General features: G+C 36.5%; 3 protein-coding genes across 3 annotated transcripts in view; 2 read left to right on the top strand and 1 right to left on the bottom strand.

The window, feature by feature from the left end:
- The window catches only part of LOC139966265 (dTDP-glucose 4,6-dehydratase-like), a 44,245-nt gene extending 35,674 nt beyond the window's left edge, over positions 1–8,571 (top strand). Inside the window, exon 14 of the mRNA XM_071969117.1 lies at positions 876–8,571. Within this exon, the coding sequence (XP_071825218.1) occupies positions 876–929 (54 nt within the window). The 3' untranslated portion in view covers positions 930–8,571. The remainder of the gene's footprint in view (positions 1–875) is intronic.
- Positions 1–15,006, bottom strand: part of LOC139966273 (uncharacterized) — a 262,794-nt gene that overhangs the window by 221,197 nt on the left and 26,591 nt on the right. The window lies entirely within an intron of this gene.
- LOC139966276 (cholinesterase-like) overlaps positions 11,443–15,006 on the top strand; it is a 52,971-nt gene continuing 49,407 nt past the window's right edge. Inside the window, exon 1 of the mRNA XM_071969131.1 lies at positions 11,443–11,603. The gene's annotated coding sequence lies outside the window, so the exon portion shown is untranslated. The remainder of the gene's footprint in view (positions 11,604–15,006) is intronic.

Genomic DNA, 15,006 nt, shown 5'->3' with positions numbered 1-15,006 from the left:
AAAATATTCATTAGTATTCTAATTAAATTCATTAGTGGACTCCTGTACTGGTTGTGAGATTTTGTCTTTTAACTTTGTAAAAATTCCCATCTTTGACTTCAACATTCTCTGGGGTAATTCACATTTCTCACATTTTGATGAGGAATCGAATGAACTAAGGTGTGATCTAAAGTAACACAGTATGCACTTCTGAGTAGGACGTACAGAAAAGGAATTTTTAAGCAGGCACACACTCACAATGTTGGGCCAACTGGACGGTCTAGTTCTTGGTTTGATCCCCATCTAGACAAAATTAACTTCTTTCCCCCTGCAAATGATGGGCTGAAAGTGGTATTTTCATGCCTTGTAAAGGCATTGAGAACTCCACATAAATATTGATAAAAAATTGTTAATGTGGACCAAAATTTCAGCAACTGTCCAACCATCACTTGAAGTAGGAACTTCACTCACTGACAGCTTGAAATTTTATTGTATGTTCACTTGATAATATGTCAGTGTAATTGGTAAGACAAAATTTAACTATATTGCAGCCTAAGTTTTGCATTAGTACATAGCTCATGGTTAGAGTTTAATACTTTCGTTTCTATCTACTGAGGAAGTTAAGCTAAATAGTCCTGAGAAATATGTAGGCAATGAGTAATTAGGTAGTGCAGTAAATGCCACTGGAGAAACAATCACCTTTCACGGGTTCCCCAAATGTATTCCAAATGTGACGTTCGTAATATTTACTTACAAAACATGGTGACAATGCCAGAAGCAACTTTACCTCCCAGCTGCATAATGTGCCCTTCCCATGGTAATACTTAAAATGAAAGAGACTTTATTTGCTAGAATTGCCCTGAAACCATGTGTGTTATTATATTTATATTTCACAGGTGGTTGAAGACTTCATAGCTATGAAGATTTTCCCGAAAAGCGTCAAGCCATAACAGCTCCAAGCCTCTGTATTAAGAAGCACTTGTGCCAGTGTACAGCCTTGCCCATGCCAAAATCTTGCAACAAATATTTGAACGCTTCCAGTTTTGTAATTAGTTTTGCCTCGGTTGGTACATGAAAGAGGAAGGAAAGAACATTCTCGATGGATTTTCCTGATCAAATATTTTCCATTTTAGTTAAATGTCATTGAATGCTGATTTGGTTTCAAGGTAAGCTGGTTGTCGGACCGCACATATTTTGCAATGTTTAATTTAAAGCAGTTGCCGAAAGATATTCATATGTAAATTCATGTATAAAGTAAGATCCAGTGCAATATATCTCATTTAGTGACCGTAATTGTGTAGCCATGGTAACTACTGATCTTTGAAAGCAACACAATCACATAAGCAGTCTATATCAGAATATGAGTCAGATCTTTTGAAAAATGTGTTGATATGTTGAATGATATGGTAAAACATTCCATGACTGGCATTGATTCTACCGCAAACATGGATCCTAGTACAATTAGTCATTGGAGGGTGATGGGAGGTGGTCTTTCGTTGTTGTGTTCAACTTTGATTGGCTAGGAACAAGATCTGAAATGCCATAATAAAAGTGTGTTTTCAGGATGTCTCATAGGTACAACTTTGTTCAATTAGAAGTGCTGGCCTGAAATATCCAGAGTGCATATTGAAGGTTTGAACAAAGCTTCCAAAATTAAGACAAGAATGAAGTAGTGATGTAAAGTAGCCGATAATAATGAGTATGTTCATTAAAACTGCCCATTAAAACGGGATCTGTCTGTTAGGGTATTGAAATCTGATGCAGAGCAAAACACTATCAGTTCCACCCTAACTTACATGCAATTATATGCATAGAGATTTGGATGATCTTACAGATATATAGTGTTATATAGTGTTATATATCAGGAGTGTTAGCTCAGTGGTTAACGCCGGTGCCTTTCAATCATAAGGTCCCTGGTTCGAGTCACTCCCAGATTAATGTATGTTGTCCAGTTACAGAGTTGTTGACAATTAACAATTCATAATCATGGACTTTAAATATGAATCTAAGAGACTGACTTCGATCAGCTTGCGGCTTTGATAAGCCAATGAGACTTCTTCACGAGTTCCTGCTTGCAGGAAGATCTAAAATACATACGTATAGTGATTAAATGTAGTAAACTAGTTTGAGCCTTTGGCATGGAGTGCTGTTCACTTATATGTTCAGTTTGTGGAAGAAAGGAATAATTAGACTTGCTTCATTCAGAAAGCAAATTGTTAATTGTGGTTGCTAGGACTGATTTTCCCAAAATCCCAACAAGGTTTTCTTTTCCTTAAATATCTTTTTGGACTAGGCTGCTGCATCCTACAATGCAACTGATGTTAATTTTTACTCCAGTATTGCTTTTTCTAAATGTTGCTTCAATTTTCAGCATTTGATCCTGAAACTCTTATAAATCATGTATTTAACCACATAAAGACAGCCAGACCTTGGTTTCGGCAGGGAGCCGAAAGTAACAGCAACTCCCTGGTTTCAGCGACACAAACATGTCACTTTATAATTTCTCCATCAGAGAGGATTGGTGAAGTCAGTCACATCTGTCCTGATTTTTGCTGTTCTGTAACATTTTTCCCATGATATTAAACATATGAAAAATATTATTAAGAATTTCTCCAAAGATTATTTACGTTATGAAATATTTTCATGTTGTTTTCAGGGTTTGTTATGTGATGTTATATTATACTATGTTTGTAATGTTATGTTGTATGGTATGGGCTATTGCTGGTGTTGTGTCATGCCTGTATGTGTTGTTGTATTAAGATTTTAAACCCCCTGCACAATGGCTGACTGATCCCCACCCACCCTACTCCATTCGAAGGTTGTTACATCGTTGAAAATCAAGGATAGCGAGACAGTGTGCACGTGCTTAAGTCTTCAACTGATGACAGTGTTTGCTAGTTTTAAGTTGCGTCGGCTTCAGTCAGGAGAACTGAACATGTCATGTTTTGCCAAGGGCAGTCGGCAGTTTGCGGTGCTTTACAACTAAAATTGCCTAGTTTTAATTGATGTAACCAATCAGAGAGTAATAAATTTGGATGTGAACGAAACGAGCTGTCATTAACAGCAAACAGTGGATGTCTGTGCCAATCAGTCGGTCTGTATGCTCAGTTGTAAGTCCGTGGGTATATACCATGATCAAAACTAGGTCACGTTGAGTAGGGTTGTGATCAGTCTGGCAGTGTGCAGGTCAGGTCATGTGTGAATATGATACATCACATCATGTGATATCAGGAATTTATGTCATTTTATTTTTAACATAATTGCAGCTGCAATACCAAATTACATTAACAAACTGATCTCGTATAAGTAACAATTTCTTTTCCAGTTGTATCATGGTTGGTATATTTGGAAGATGAGATCACAGAGAGAATGATCCTCTAGTAAATGAATATCTGTTTCTCAGAGAAACTTACAGTCAAATTAAAAGTTACAACATTAAAAAAAAGGAGTATGCCAATCAGCCTATTTAACAGGTGTTTGAGCCGTATTGGGCCTTCGTTAGTATGAACACAGATTATATATTATAGAGAGAAAAATAACTGTTAGCAAACTGCAAAATGGGTGAGGTTTCGATCCTAGCAGGATCTTCTTCAGAGGCTAACTGAAGTGAATACAAACTAAGAACATGTTAAGAGGCAAAGGAACAAAACGTTAGGCCCTTTTACAGATGAAGTATATGTAATTATGTTTGAAATGAAGATGTAACAGAACTAGGGTTTGATTTGTCAGAAAAAGAAAAAAGAACCTGGTTATGGTAAACACCTTTATATATTAGAATATCAGAAGAAAGAATTGTTTTAATAGTTTTGAAATTCTCGGATCAAGATGCTTATTCTGTTTCGATTAGTGTAGTTGCTTAATAGCGGTAAACAGAACTTTGCATGGCTCATCTTTGGAATGTTGTTTGGACTAGTGTAACATAAGGTAAATTAATAATTGAATCAAAACTGAGCTTGTACATGGTCGGGGAAATTGTCAAAAGTGACTGAGATCTGTAATTGTACATAGGTAACATGACTGGAACATATGAAAACTCATCTTTGAAAGTTCTTTGGGCTTGTGTAAGATAAGGTATCTTAATACAAAGTGGCTATTCTTACGACTGTTCGTAAGAATAATTTCCGATAACGCATGCACAGTTGCTATTTTTATGACAGGAGTACTATTTTTTACGACCAGGAGTAACAATAATTTCCGGTTAGGGTTAGTGTTAGGATTGGGGTTTAGGGTTAAAGTTAAGGTTAGGGTTACCCCTACTACATGCGCAGTTGCTTTATTTACTTTACTGCGCTTGAATTCGCCTTTGTCTTAAGAATAGTTTATAAATAATTGTTACGACTAGTTGTAAGAATAGCCACGGCCATCTTAATAATAATAGAATTAAAAAACTGTGGATTGCTGATGAATGAAAACCCCTTGTGACTATGAACAGGTTAGAAATGCTTTGAAATCATAACCTCCCCCAGGCCTTCACTGTTTCTAAAGCCACTGTCCTTAACTACTATTTTAAATTTAAAAGAAGCATAAAATAATTACAAAGCAATTGTCGTTATGGAGGAAATCAGGGATTATTTTCAACTTTTGCTAAGATTGGTTTGTGACCATTAACCATATTAATTATTAGTAATTACGGTTTTAATTGCTACATTTCAGGTCTCTTGGAATCAAATTTTCGTTATATTTCCTCGACACTTTGGAAAGACATTCCATTCAAGTTTTCTTTTTACTATTGAAAGTGTCAGGTGAATATGTGACTTTGAATATCAAGGTGTTCAGTAGCATCATGACTTTACACTGAGGTGTACAAGATAATGAATTATTTTCTTTGTGAGTGCAAAATGTGAAACTTTTGAAATGTTTAATAAGCACTCTTTCCCATACTTAATGTTTGGTTTTTTACACAAAACTGTAAACAAGGCATTTTGTCTAATAATTTTGCATTGCACCATCTGCACAACTAAATATCATGATGACAATTTCCAAAATATAACAATTTTGAAACGTGGTTTGATATATACAAATATATCTATATACTTTATATCTGTAGTCTATATATACATACACACGCACAGAGAGAAAAAGCCTGTAACAGTAGCCAAGTCTACATTGTCGAATGTGTATTTAAAACCTATGAATGTTTAATCAGCATAAGTGCCTGTAGTTAAATGTGATTTCTTGGTATGTAGTGCAATGTGTTAACAAGACATTTAATTGCCCTCTAAGTTTAATTGCACCATGAATACGTTAAAGCTATTATTAAGATTAATATGAACGAACCAAGACAGTAAATGTGTTACAAAACAACTTGAACAATCACTGAAATTGACCAAATTGAAGTTAGCAACTACTCTTTGCAACTATCGAACCAAATTGAAGTTAGCAACTACTAAAATAGCCTCATCAACAAAACCTCTTCTTTGAATTGATAACAGTAACATCTGCATAAAAATTGACAAAGTTATGGATAGTAGATTATAATATCAGTTATTGGATAAGGAACGAAAAGATAAATGGAGTGGAAATGGTAAAGAGAGACAGGGTGGGAGGGAGTGGGTGGGTGGGTGGAGTGGAGTAAAAGCACAGAGGTTGAAATGTGATGCAGAGCAAAACACTATCAGCACCTCTTTATGTTTATAGATATATTTTAGATTTATAGATATATATAGTATTAACATATATAAAGCTATGTTAAATTATTACTACAGAAAGAAGAGAAAATTTGTAAGTTAACAACCCCCACACCCCTTCGCCTAGCCCCAGTAAATCCTCCTTTGGCCACACTAACATTCCTGATTAAGTCTAACATATCTGTGTACTAGTGCATTTGGAATTTTTCCTACAGTGTTTGTTGTAGTAGACCTTTTTCTCCTTTTAATATTGAGAAATTTAAGCAAATGTAGTTTAACCTTTTTGCAGCAAGTCCTTGATCAAGGGGAGAAAAAAGTAGCTGCATTGTTGTTGAAGAAGCAAAAAAGACATAAAACGAGGATATTATTTATGAATATTTATATTTTACTCATCATGACTACAAATCTTTCTTTTCATATGGTGCTTTTTACCTCTCAAACCTTTGGTAAAATATTTGTAACAAGTGCTGCGATTGGTAGATCTGGCTAATGGATGCTAATGGAAGAGGTCCAAAGGGTCATCCCCAACCCCCTCTTAAACCTCCCACCCCCACTCCCACCCAAAGCCCTTTGGAAATATGTTGGAACTAACAATTATAGCAGCGAATGTTTACTCTTTATCATAAAGTACATAGCTTAATGCATACATTTGTAACGTTGTATCAATGTTTTTGTATGCATTGCTATTTCACTAGTAACTTCTAACTCGATACTTCCCCACCACCATCCCTGGATCTGCCATTGTAGATTATTAAAATTTCCATTTAAAAAATAAAAAACTTTACCCAAAAATTGCACCTTTTTAACATTTTTGTGGGGTGCATGTGTTTGTACCGTCTGTTAAATTGTTGTCAAGTTTTTTTTAAAGTTTCTACAGCACTCTTTCCATATTGTTCTTGCCTTTTTTTGACAATTATTATTATTATTATCATGTGCTTCCACCATATGTTCGTGTAAAATAGTTACGGTGTGTGTCTATTGTATAAAGCCAGTGGTATAATGAAATTAATGAAATACTTTATTTAAAAAAAGATGATATAATATTCATTTTTCTTTTCTTTTTGTTCCACAATATTTACAGTAATAGTAATTTTTGCATTCCTCACATTTTGGTTGTTTCATCTGTTTTACAAGGTACTAAATTCATTAAGCAAAAATGTTGTGTCGTTAAACTTAAGCACTGGCAGTAATTTAGTGTTTTCAGCACAATCATTGACTGTTCCAGAACATTGAATGGAAATGTAAAGTGAAGAGCTTTGTGTCATATGTTATATAACTCTACTCTTGAATATCTTACATTACATATTAAAACATTTGTCTACCCCAGCTTCCAAGTCGGTTTCTCTTCTGTCACAATTTAATAAGTGTCACATGTCGCAATGTCACATGTCATAATTTAATCAAGGGTCGTATTGATTTTAAGTCCAGCTGTCCGCACAATAACGTACTGCATATATCTAGAGAAGGCCGAAATTTGCTAGAAATCTCTGCCCTGCTTCTTTCTAGGTTTAAACAAATAAAATGTAGTTGTGATCCTGGTTTAAAGGTTTACAAGACACTGACTGAGTGAAGAAATAGTTGTATAAGGATGTAGCCATGGCTACCAACTAAAGCAGGGTTTCCCTAACTTTATCCCCCCCCCCTCCACGAACCCCCTGTGGATGTCATAGTTGTCCACGAACCCCCAACTTGTCGAGACACGATCTGAGTCTTTATTATACTATAATACGCATAACAGATCAACTATCACATCCATGGTACGGTACTACTATGGCAACATATGCGTATGGAACGAATTTGTCGATAGGTACGACTTTTGTACATTACTAAATTATATGATATATCAGATTTTAGTTCAACAGAAAGTACTATACTTTTGACTTTCAGAAACGTCTCACGAACCCCATGGGATGGACTCACGCGCCCCCTGGGGGTTCATGCATCCCAGTTAGGGAACCTCTGAACTAAAGGCTAGATAGCTCAGTGGGTGGTAGAGCACAACACTTGAAAACCAGGTTTAAAAAAAGAAAAAGAAATCTTCGAACTGCTCAAATTGTCCTAAGTTGTCAAAAAGCAATGAAGTGAAATGTATTTAGTCAAAACCATTTGTCTCTAATTCCACTAATTTTGACTGAAGACTTAAGTTTAAGATTTTGTACTTACACAACAGTATATATGAAACATTAAGGGTCTGTATAGTTTGTGAATATTCGCGAGTTGTTGCCGAAATCTTGTGTTAAATCATGCCAAATTTGATCGTGCTGAGCAAAACCTTCTTTTATTTCTTTTTAAAATTCTTTGAGAAATAGAGTATTAGCATTTATCTAAATAGAAAGCGCTGCTAGAGTGTTTATTGCGAGTATAAGTTTACAAATAGTACTGAGTACCGAGTTTCATCTATACTATATACATTAATAGCTACAATCCGTTGGGGAGGGTGATGGAAGGGGGCGACATTTTGATATCAAAATCGGCCATATCAGCAAGTTCCCAGAGGATCACTGCGGGCAGCCATGCCATCTAAGCGGCCAATTTGGTCGAATCATTGACGGACCACCAGTAGCCCTCTGGCAGGCGAGCCTGAACATAGTGTTTCAGGGGGACCACCAGACACTTTGTACGTGCAAGGTTCTTGAGAAAATAGACACCCTCACTTCTCTGCCCACTTTGGACTTTAGCCTATATACGCTAATAGCAGTTTAGTTAAAAGGCAGAAATATTTATTTTAAAATTCAAGGTATTGTTGTAACAGGTCATCTATGGTCAACTGCATAATGTTGCAGTCGTTCTTGAGGATGGGCAATGTTTATGGCGTTTTTTGTTGAATTTTGCCACTTTGGGCAAAGTAAAACAGTTCACGCATCACATAGCCCTTTACCTAACGATGTTGTTTGCGAATGGCTTTTCACTCAAGAATTTGTAACAAGCATATTAAAGTTCAAAAGCAAGATACAAAAAATGTTTATTTGAATTGCCTTGGTTTTTATTTGTGTCTGCATTATCTATAAAGTAAACCATATGTATATGTGAACAACCACCTGTTTGTGGCACATTACTTTCACCTTAATGAAATCACTCCAAGGCAGATTTATACCTGCAGTTTGACCTTAATGGCATTTCGTGCTCCCCCCCCCCCCCAGTTCACCCTGACACAATTCATACACCATTCATACTCCCTGACAAAAGTCATCCGGTTTCTATCTGGTGGTCGTCGAAATCGGTTCTCCACTGTGTGACGTCATCCATCCTCAACCTATGAACTTCCGTATCCGAATCATCTTGAACTTGGTCTAAGTCACCTGAAATTTTCCAAGTAGGAAATCAAAGCAGGTATAGGCTTATATACTGTGCAACATTAGTAGAGGTTTAATGGTAAGAATGAGATACGTGAAAGTTGTGTGGAGAACAAAAAAACAACCATCTGAAGTCTTCAAACTTTGAAAAGTTGTTTTGTTTCCTTAGAAAGAAACTATGTATAAATCCTCAATTATTTAAGTTTTATGAACCCATGCGTGCTGCTTTAATAAAAAAAGAACATTTGTAACATTGTTTCAGTTGGTACCAACTTTCTTTATGTGTGCAAGAAATATTTCTTTACTGTTCTGAAACAAAAAGAGGAATGTGCATATTAAGTACAAAATCAGAAACTGGAGTTTCCTACTTAATTGTAGGATTGTTTTGGTTGCCATACCTACATCTTCACCGTTTCATGAAGAGACCCTATAGGGTCTCTAGTTCAATGATACCAATGCTGCCCTCTACTAATGAGAGGTCAATTTGTACCTGTGAATGTAATTAACTTCAACAGTAGTCATCCCAGTAATGCCAGTGGCCCGCATGATAACCCTGCAGTTTGGAGAAATTAATTCTTGCTAAGCTACGCGCCAACCGACGGTGGCGCTCCGCTTAGATATTGTCATGATGGTCCCTTTTGGGGAAATGGACCACCCACGAAGAAAATCTTAAACAAAGGACTTTGCATATACGCACACCAAAGCACCACTTTTTAACATTTGGATGAGACATAATGTTTTCGATGTTTCTCAACTAGCCCCTAGAGATTCTAACCCAGGCTACTGCCCTGAAGTACCTTTATTTTATAGGGTTTTATGTTTCCGATTAAGTGAATGTGCCCAGATATCCAATTGTGCTTTTTAAATATAATTATGATACCATAATTATGCACCCTAATTTAAACGAATTTTTATTTCGATTTAAATTTACGCTTCAAGTAGAAGAATATTTACAAACGTCTAAATTTCATGCGCCCATTTCCTATAATACTTTACATAATGCATTTAAGAAATGCAATCTCTTATTTTCGTAAAGACTTCATCAATCGTATAAATTATTTTCATGTTATGTTCCTTTATAATTTATGCAACGAAAGAATGTTGAAATTATTATTTATGCAACGAAAGAATGTTGAAATAAAATTTGGAAAAAAAAATTATGCACCCGTAAAAAAGTCACACCCGGATGTTAAATAGACAAGTCTTTCTTAATTTAAAAAAAAAAATGTTAAAATATGTTTATGACTGACTTATCAATTCAAGGACCAAACTGAAGCAAAACTTGAAGATTTCTAGATGTGAGTCCGCCCCCTGGACTCCCGCCGGGGCTTCGCCCTGGACCCCGTCAGGGGTCCTATGGCGGGCACCTGAACCCCAACCGAAAAAGGCACTCGCGGACTCGTTCAGTATTATCCATGTTCAGTCATTTCTGTCTCCCCCTCCCCCTCCCCAACCTTTCAATTCGGATTGACGACACTGAAGGCAGTTAAAGAGTTACTGGTCGGACAGTACGTGGCTGCACTGGCGGACTTCAGTAGCCAATTCATATGTTTAATACTGAGGGCCTTCTCTAGGTCCAATCAGGGAGTTGTTATGGAATAACTCCCTGGTCCAACCCTACCGCCTACGGATGTATCATTGAGCCACTCTGTAATTACCAATTTATAAATATAATAATATGTTAATATATAGTTTAACTTCGTCCCATTATCGCTAGGAAGCAATTAATAATATCAAGGGATATTCTATTAACATCACGTTACGGAAAGTCAATGATATTGAAGAAACCGCGTTCAAGGAGTGCCAACTTTGTCAATCTGATCTAACAGTACTCAGGGAGCTGTTACTGCAGTAATTATGTAAGAGAAACTGGAAGAAACTTTCGTCTCAGGTTCAATAACCACAAAGCGATTATCCGTGATACCCTTCCTTGCTTCTCCTTTAATTGCTGAGCATTTTAATCTTCTAAAAATTCATAAGTTTTAATCTTCTTTTCTCCATCCCTTGTCTACTAATCCCCATTCATCCATCTCTTTGTATTCACCATGCTCATTAACCTTTCTGTATTTTGTGCGTGTTTTTGTCCCTTCTGTTACTGTAACTTGTCATTTAGCCTTTGAAGAAGATCCTGCTAGGATCGAAACGTCAGGCCAACCTACTTTTACACATTTTAATCTTCCCCAACAACTTTATTGATAACTTCCGTTGCACTTTACTTAACTTTGACAATCCCTCTGCTGATGTTCGCACATGTAAAAAAAAAGAATAGAATGGGTGTTTTAGACTCAATTCACACATAGTTGGACTTAGGCCCACTCAACCGTTACACCTTTAATAGATCCACGTAATACCCTTTTTTGCCATTTTTTCGTTCGATCCTCTTATTTTGTTTGGTTCTTTTGTTTGATGATTTCACTTTGTTGACTGTGGTTTGATAGTTCATTTTCACTCATTATTTTGCCTAGGAAGGCTCTATAGGGGGAGCCTCAACTCTCAAATGGTTACGTTAATGAAATTGTGCTCTGAAAGCCATTATACTATGTGCCAGTTTGCAACTGGCTTCTGTTTCTTTCCGGTGAACTACAATGTCCTTTGAAATGGGCGCCATTACGGTTACCCTTGATCGACAGTTAGATACCAATTAACTGCCATATTAGCTTTTGAAGAAACGAATGGACGATAGATACAGACACGGAAAGGAAAGGTAAGTTTTTTATGTCACCGTTAGGAATCACGAACCAGTGGAACCCCAAACCCTTCACCAACCCGCCACCCCATCCTCCCCTGCCCAGTGGCACCCAATGAGAGGTGGAGCAAGAAAAACACACATGACAAATAGATGAACAAAGAACCAATATCAAGTATAGCGCTTAACATCGAGCCTAGGTCAATGTATGACGTTATGAAGTAGGCCTTTACTTCATTTACTGAGTTTGATAACAATGAAGTCATATTAATGAAACAGTTATTTCCAAAGTTACAACTAATGAGTATCATCTCGTTGCAAACTTATTTGTTTTGCTTTACTTTCAGAATTTATTTTGAAATATATATATATATATATATATATCATGGGTTGTCTCCCATTATGTATGTTTGCAAATTTGATGTAATGCAACCGCAGTCTGGACCGGGAGTAAAACCTGCAAAAAGGATATCCCTGTGGTTGAATACATACTCTTGAAGTTGCAGGAAATTGTCTTCATCCTTTTGTCAAAATCACATCCTGACAGCATTTTGTGTCGTTATAAATTTATGTATTCATCAGGCAACAGCAGTGTTAGTAGTGTAATCATAAAACTCGAACAGAATGGTTTTTTGCTCTTCTTTGTAAATATTTAGATCCACTGAGGAAAATAACATTTTTTTACAAATAAGTTGCATAGTAATGGAATGCTTAGTTGCTGGAAAAGGAGGAAGACGGTATAGTAAGCAAATAATGTTCAGTTCTTGGAATATGACGGGGGTGAGGGGGGGGGGTGGGTAGCGGGAGGGGCGTTGGGAGAAGAAGAAGAGGAAGTGAATGAAGCAGGTGATTGATATAGGTTGATAAACAGAGTTCAACAGAACATTATTTTCAATATTCAGACGTGAATTTTTACCCTGTGAGACATTGAATGATTAAGTAGATGCGATGACTAATGTAACCAAGAATCACAATTATTTCACGAAATTATAACTCATAGTGACGTTTTCCATAGTACAGTAATACCATCAGTTGGCATTTAAGATGGATACTTTATACAAATGTGAGCAAAAAGATAGAGCACAATTTATCTTTCGTCACTTTTTCTGAAAAGTACATTAAGAGTTTTACAATTTTCTACTCTGATATGAACATATTTTAGCTGCACTTCACTGGAGTTGCTCCAATACAAATATCGAACCCCCCACCCCACAGCCCCCCCCCTCCATGCATGACTGGCATTTCCCGATGTCTCTCTTTTCGTCATCATACACCCTGGCAAATTTCATCAGTTTCGTCGAATTCAGCTCTCCGCTGTGTGACGTCATCCATCCTCCACCTATCAAATTCCACCTCCCATTCTTCTTGAACTTTATCCAAGTCAGCTCAAATGTAAAATAGGACATGGAAGGCTTATTCTGTACACATGGTGTTGAAGTTATAGTGGTAATACTATAATACAAGAATAGTGAAGATAAGTAAATCTTCAAATCTTTAAAAAATAGAAATGTGGTTAAAGAAAATCTTTACTGCATAAATATATATATAAATATAAAAAAGAAAATCGTAATGAGTTGGAAAATCAAGCACAGTGAAAAAACTTCCAGCCTCCACAAGGGATATGTTTGCAGTGCAGGTGTGTAGTGTAGGTCGTTTCTCGGCATTGGTATCATGTGTAATATCTGTTCCATTTCGAAGGTATTTGCGTATCTTTAGTATCATTTTAAGCCACTGGAATATCCCTTTAAGGGATATGTATGCAGTGCAGGTGTGCAGTGTAGTGTATGTGTGCAGTGTATGTGTGCAGTGTAGGTCGTTTCTCGGTATTGCTTTCATGTGTAATATCTGTTTCATTTCCAAGGTATTTGTGTTTCTTTACTTTCAAATAACATCGGCATGATCACATGGTCACTGTCCGAAATAAGCTGGACTGGGTTGAAATGCATATAAAGATCAAGTCGTGGCAGTTTTTCTTGACTAGGCTCTAATTGGGTATAATTTCCAGATAAGTTTTGACCTTCACATATTATGCCTGGACTTTGTTCTATATGAGAGATATCTTGTTAATTATAGAGAAACTAATTTGTTAGGTTATCAGTATTACGTGTTTTGTTTTAAACGTGTTACTGTTTGGGTTTAGTGGTTAATTTAACGAAATATGCCTTCGTATTGCTCAACATAAGAATGCAATGAATGAAACTATTAGACACCATCTTAGACGTTTTTATGCACCAAAAGAAGGTTAACGAGGGATTAATGAATGAAGGATATTAAAATGATTATCTTCATTTCGAGGCTTAAACACTGTTATAGAACCACATTTAAAATTTCTGCAACTAAAATGCACAGATATTTCTTACTTTGTTCTCATCGTCAAACATATCACGTGACGTATAGGTTCTTTTCCCTCTGTCCTAATTACCACACATCACGTGACTTGTAGGTTATGTTATCCATGTAAGGTGCCACTCAGATTGGCACGTTTATAAAAAGATTCATATTTTCGTTTACCTCAATATATTCTTGAACATCAGTTAAGATGCGCCTATGCATAAAACCAAAACCAAAACCAAAAAACCTTACTTCAATGTCAAACAAATTATATTTATTTCACGTAAACTAATGGGACATTCGGGGTCCAGATATTCAAGTACAGACAATCTTCGTCCTTCGTCTTGTGGCGGAGAGCCCTCCAAATCAACCGCTGACTGCCAATATATTGGACCGTACTTTGTAGCATTCAACTGATCCGTCCATGGCGTCTTTGGAACGGGTTTACGGAACCTTAACCCGCCAGTGGGCGGTTCTGCATAAGGAATACCGAGGAAGGTATCCACCGTCTCGTTTAGCTGAATACTACCGCTGTCTACTAGGAATCGCTGGCTAAAACCGGTTATCGGTCCTGACGGTGTGTTCACCTCAATGAGATTTAAATCCGATTGAGCAGCTAGCATATGATATGAAGTCATAACAACAAACAGTGGTAATTGTTACGTGCGCCATATTTACACCGTCTCGACTAGTCTTGAATGTTGGTTAGAGTTTGGTGAATGGACATTTGCTTTTACTTCCTGGCAATATAAACTTACCAAACGAATAAAAATGTGAGATAGTTGTTATTGTGTATGGTCTATGCTACCTGTGTCAGTAATATAGTGAACTATGTAGTTATCTGTGCATAGTTTGTCTTAACTTTATCAATCGTGTTCTATGGTCTTAATTGTCCCGTTAAAGCGATATGATGACCTTTCATAAGTATCTGTTTGTAGCGTGGGTCTATACTAACAATAATTTTTTTAGTGTGTTAGAATCATATCACCAAAAAGATGTAGAACCTTAACTTTAAGTTATTTTATGTAGGCTATATTTCTCCATCAAACAAATGTATATGATATACTTTGCAAAAACGAATCGGGGCGGA

Source organism: Apostichopus japonicus, chromosome 4 (assembly GCF_037975245.1).
Source record: "Apostichopus japonicus isolate 1M-3 chromosome 4, ASM3797524v1, whole genome shotgun sequence".
Lineage (NCBI taxonomy): Eukaryota > Metazoa > Echinodermata > Holothuroidea > Aspidochirotida > Stichopodidae > Apostichopus > Apostichopus japonicus.
The sequence above is the reverse complement of the archived record's forward strand: the minus strand, read 5'-3'. Positions and strand labels throughout refer to the sequence as shown.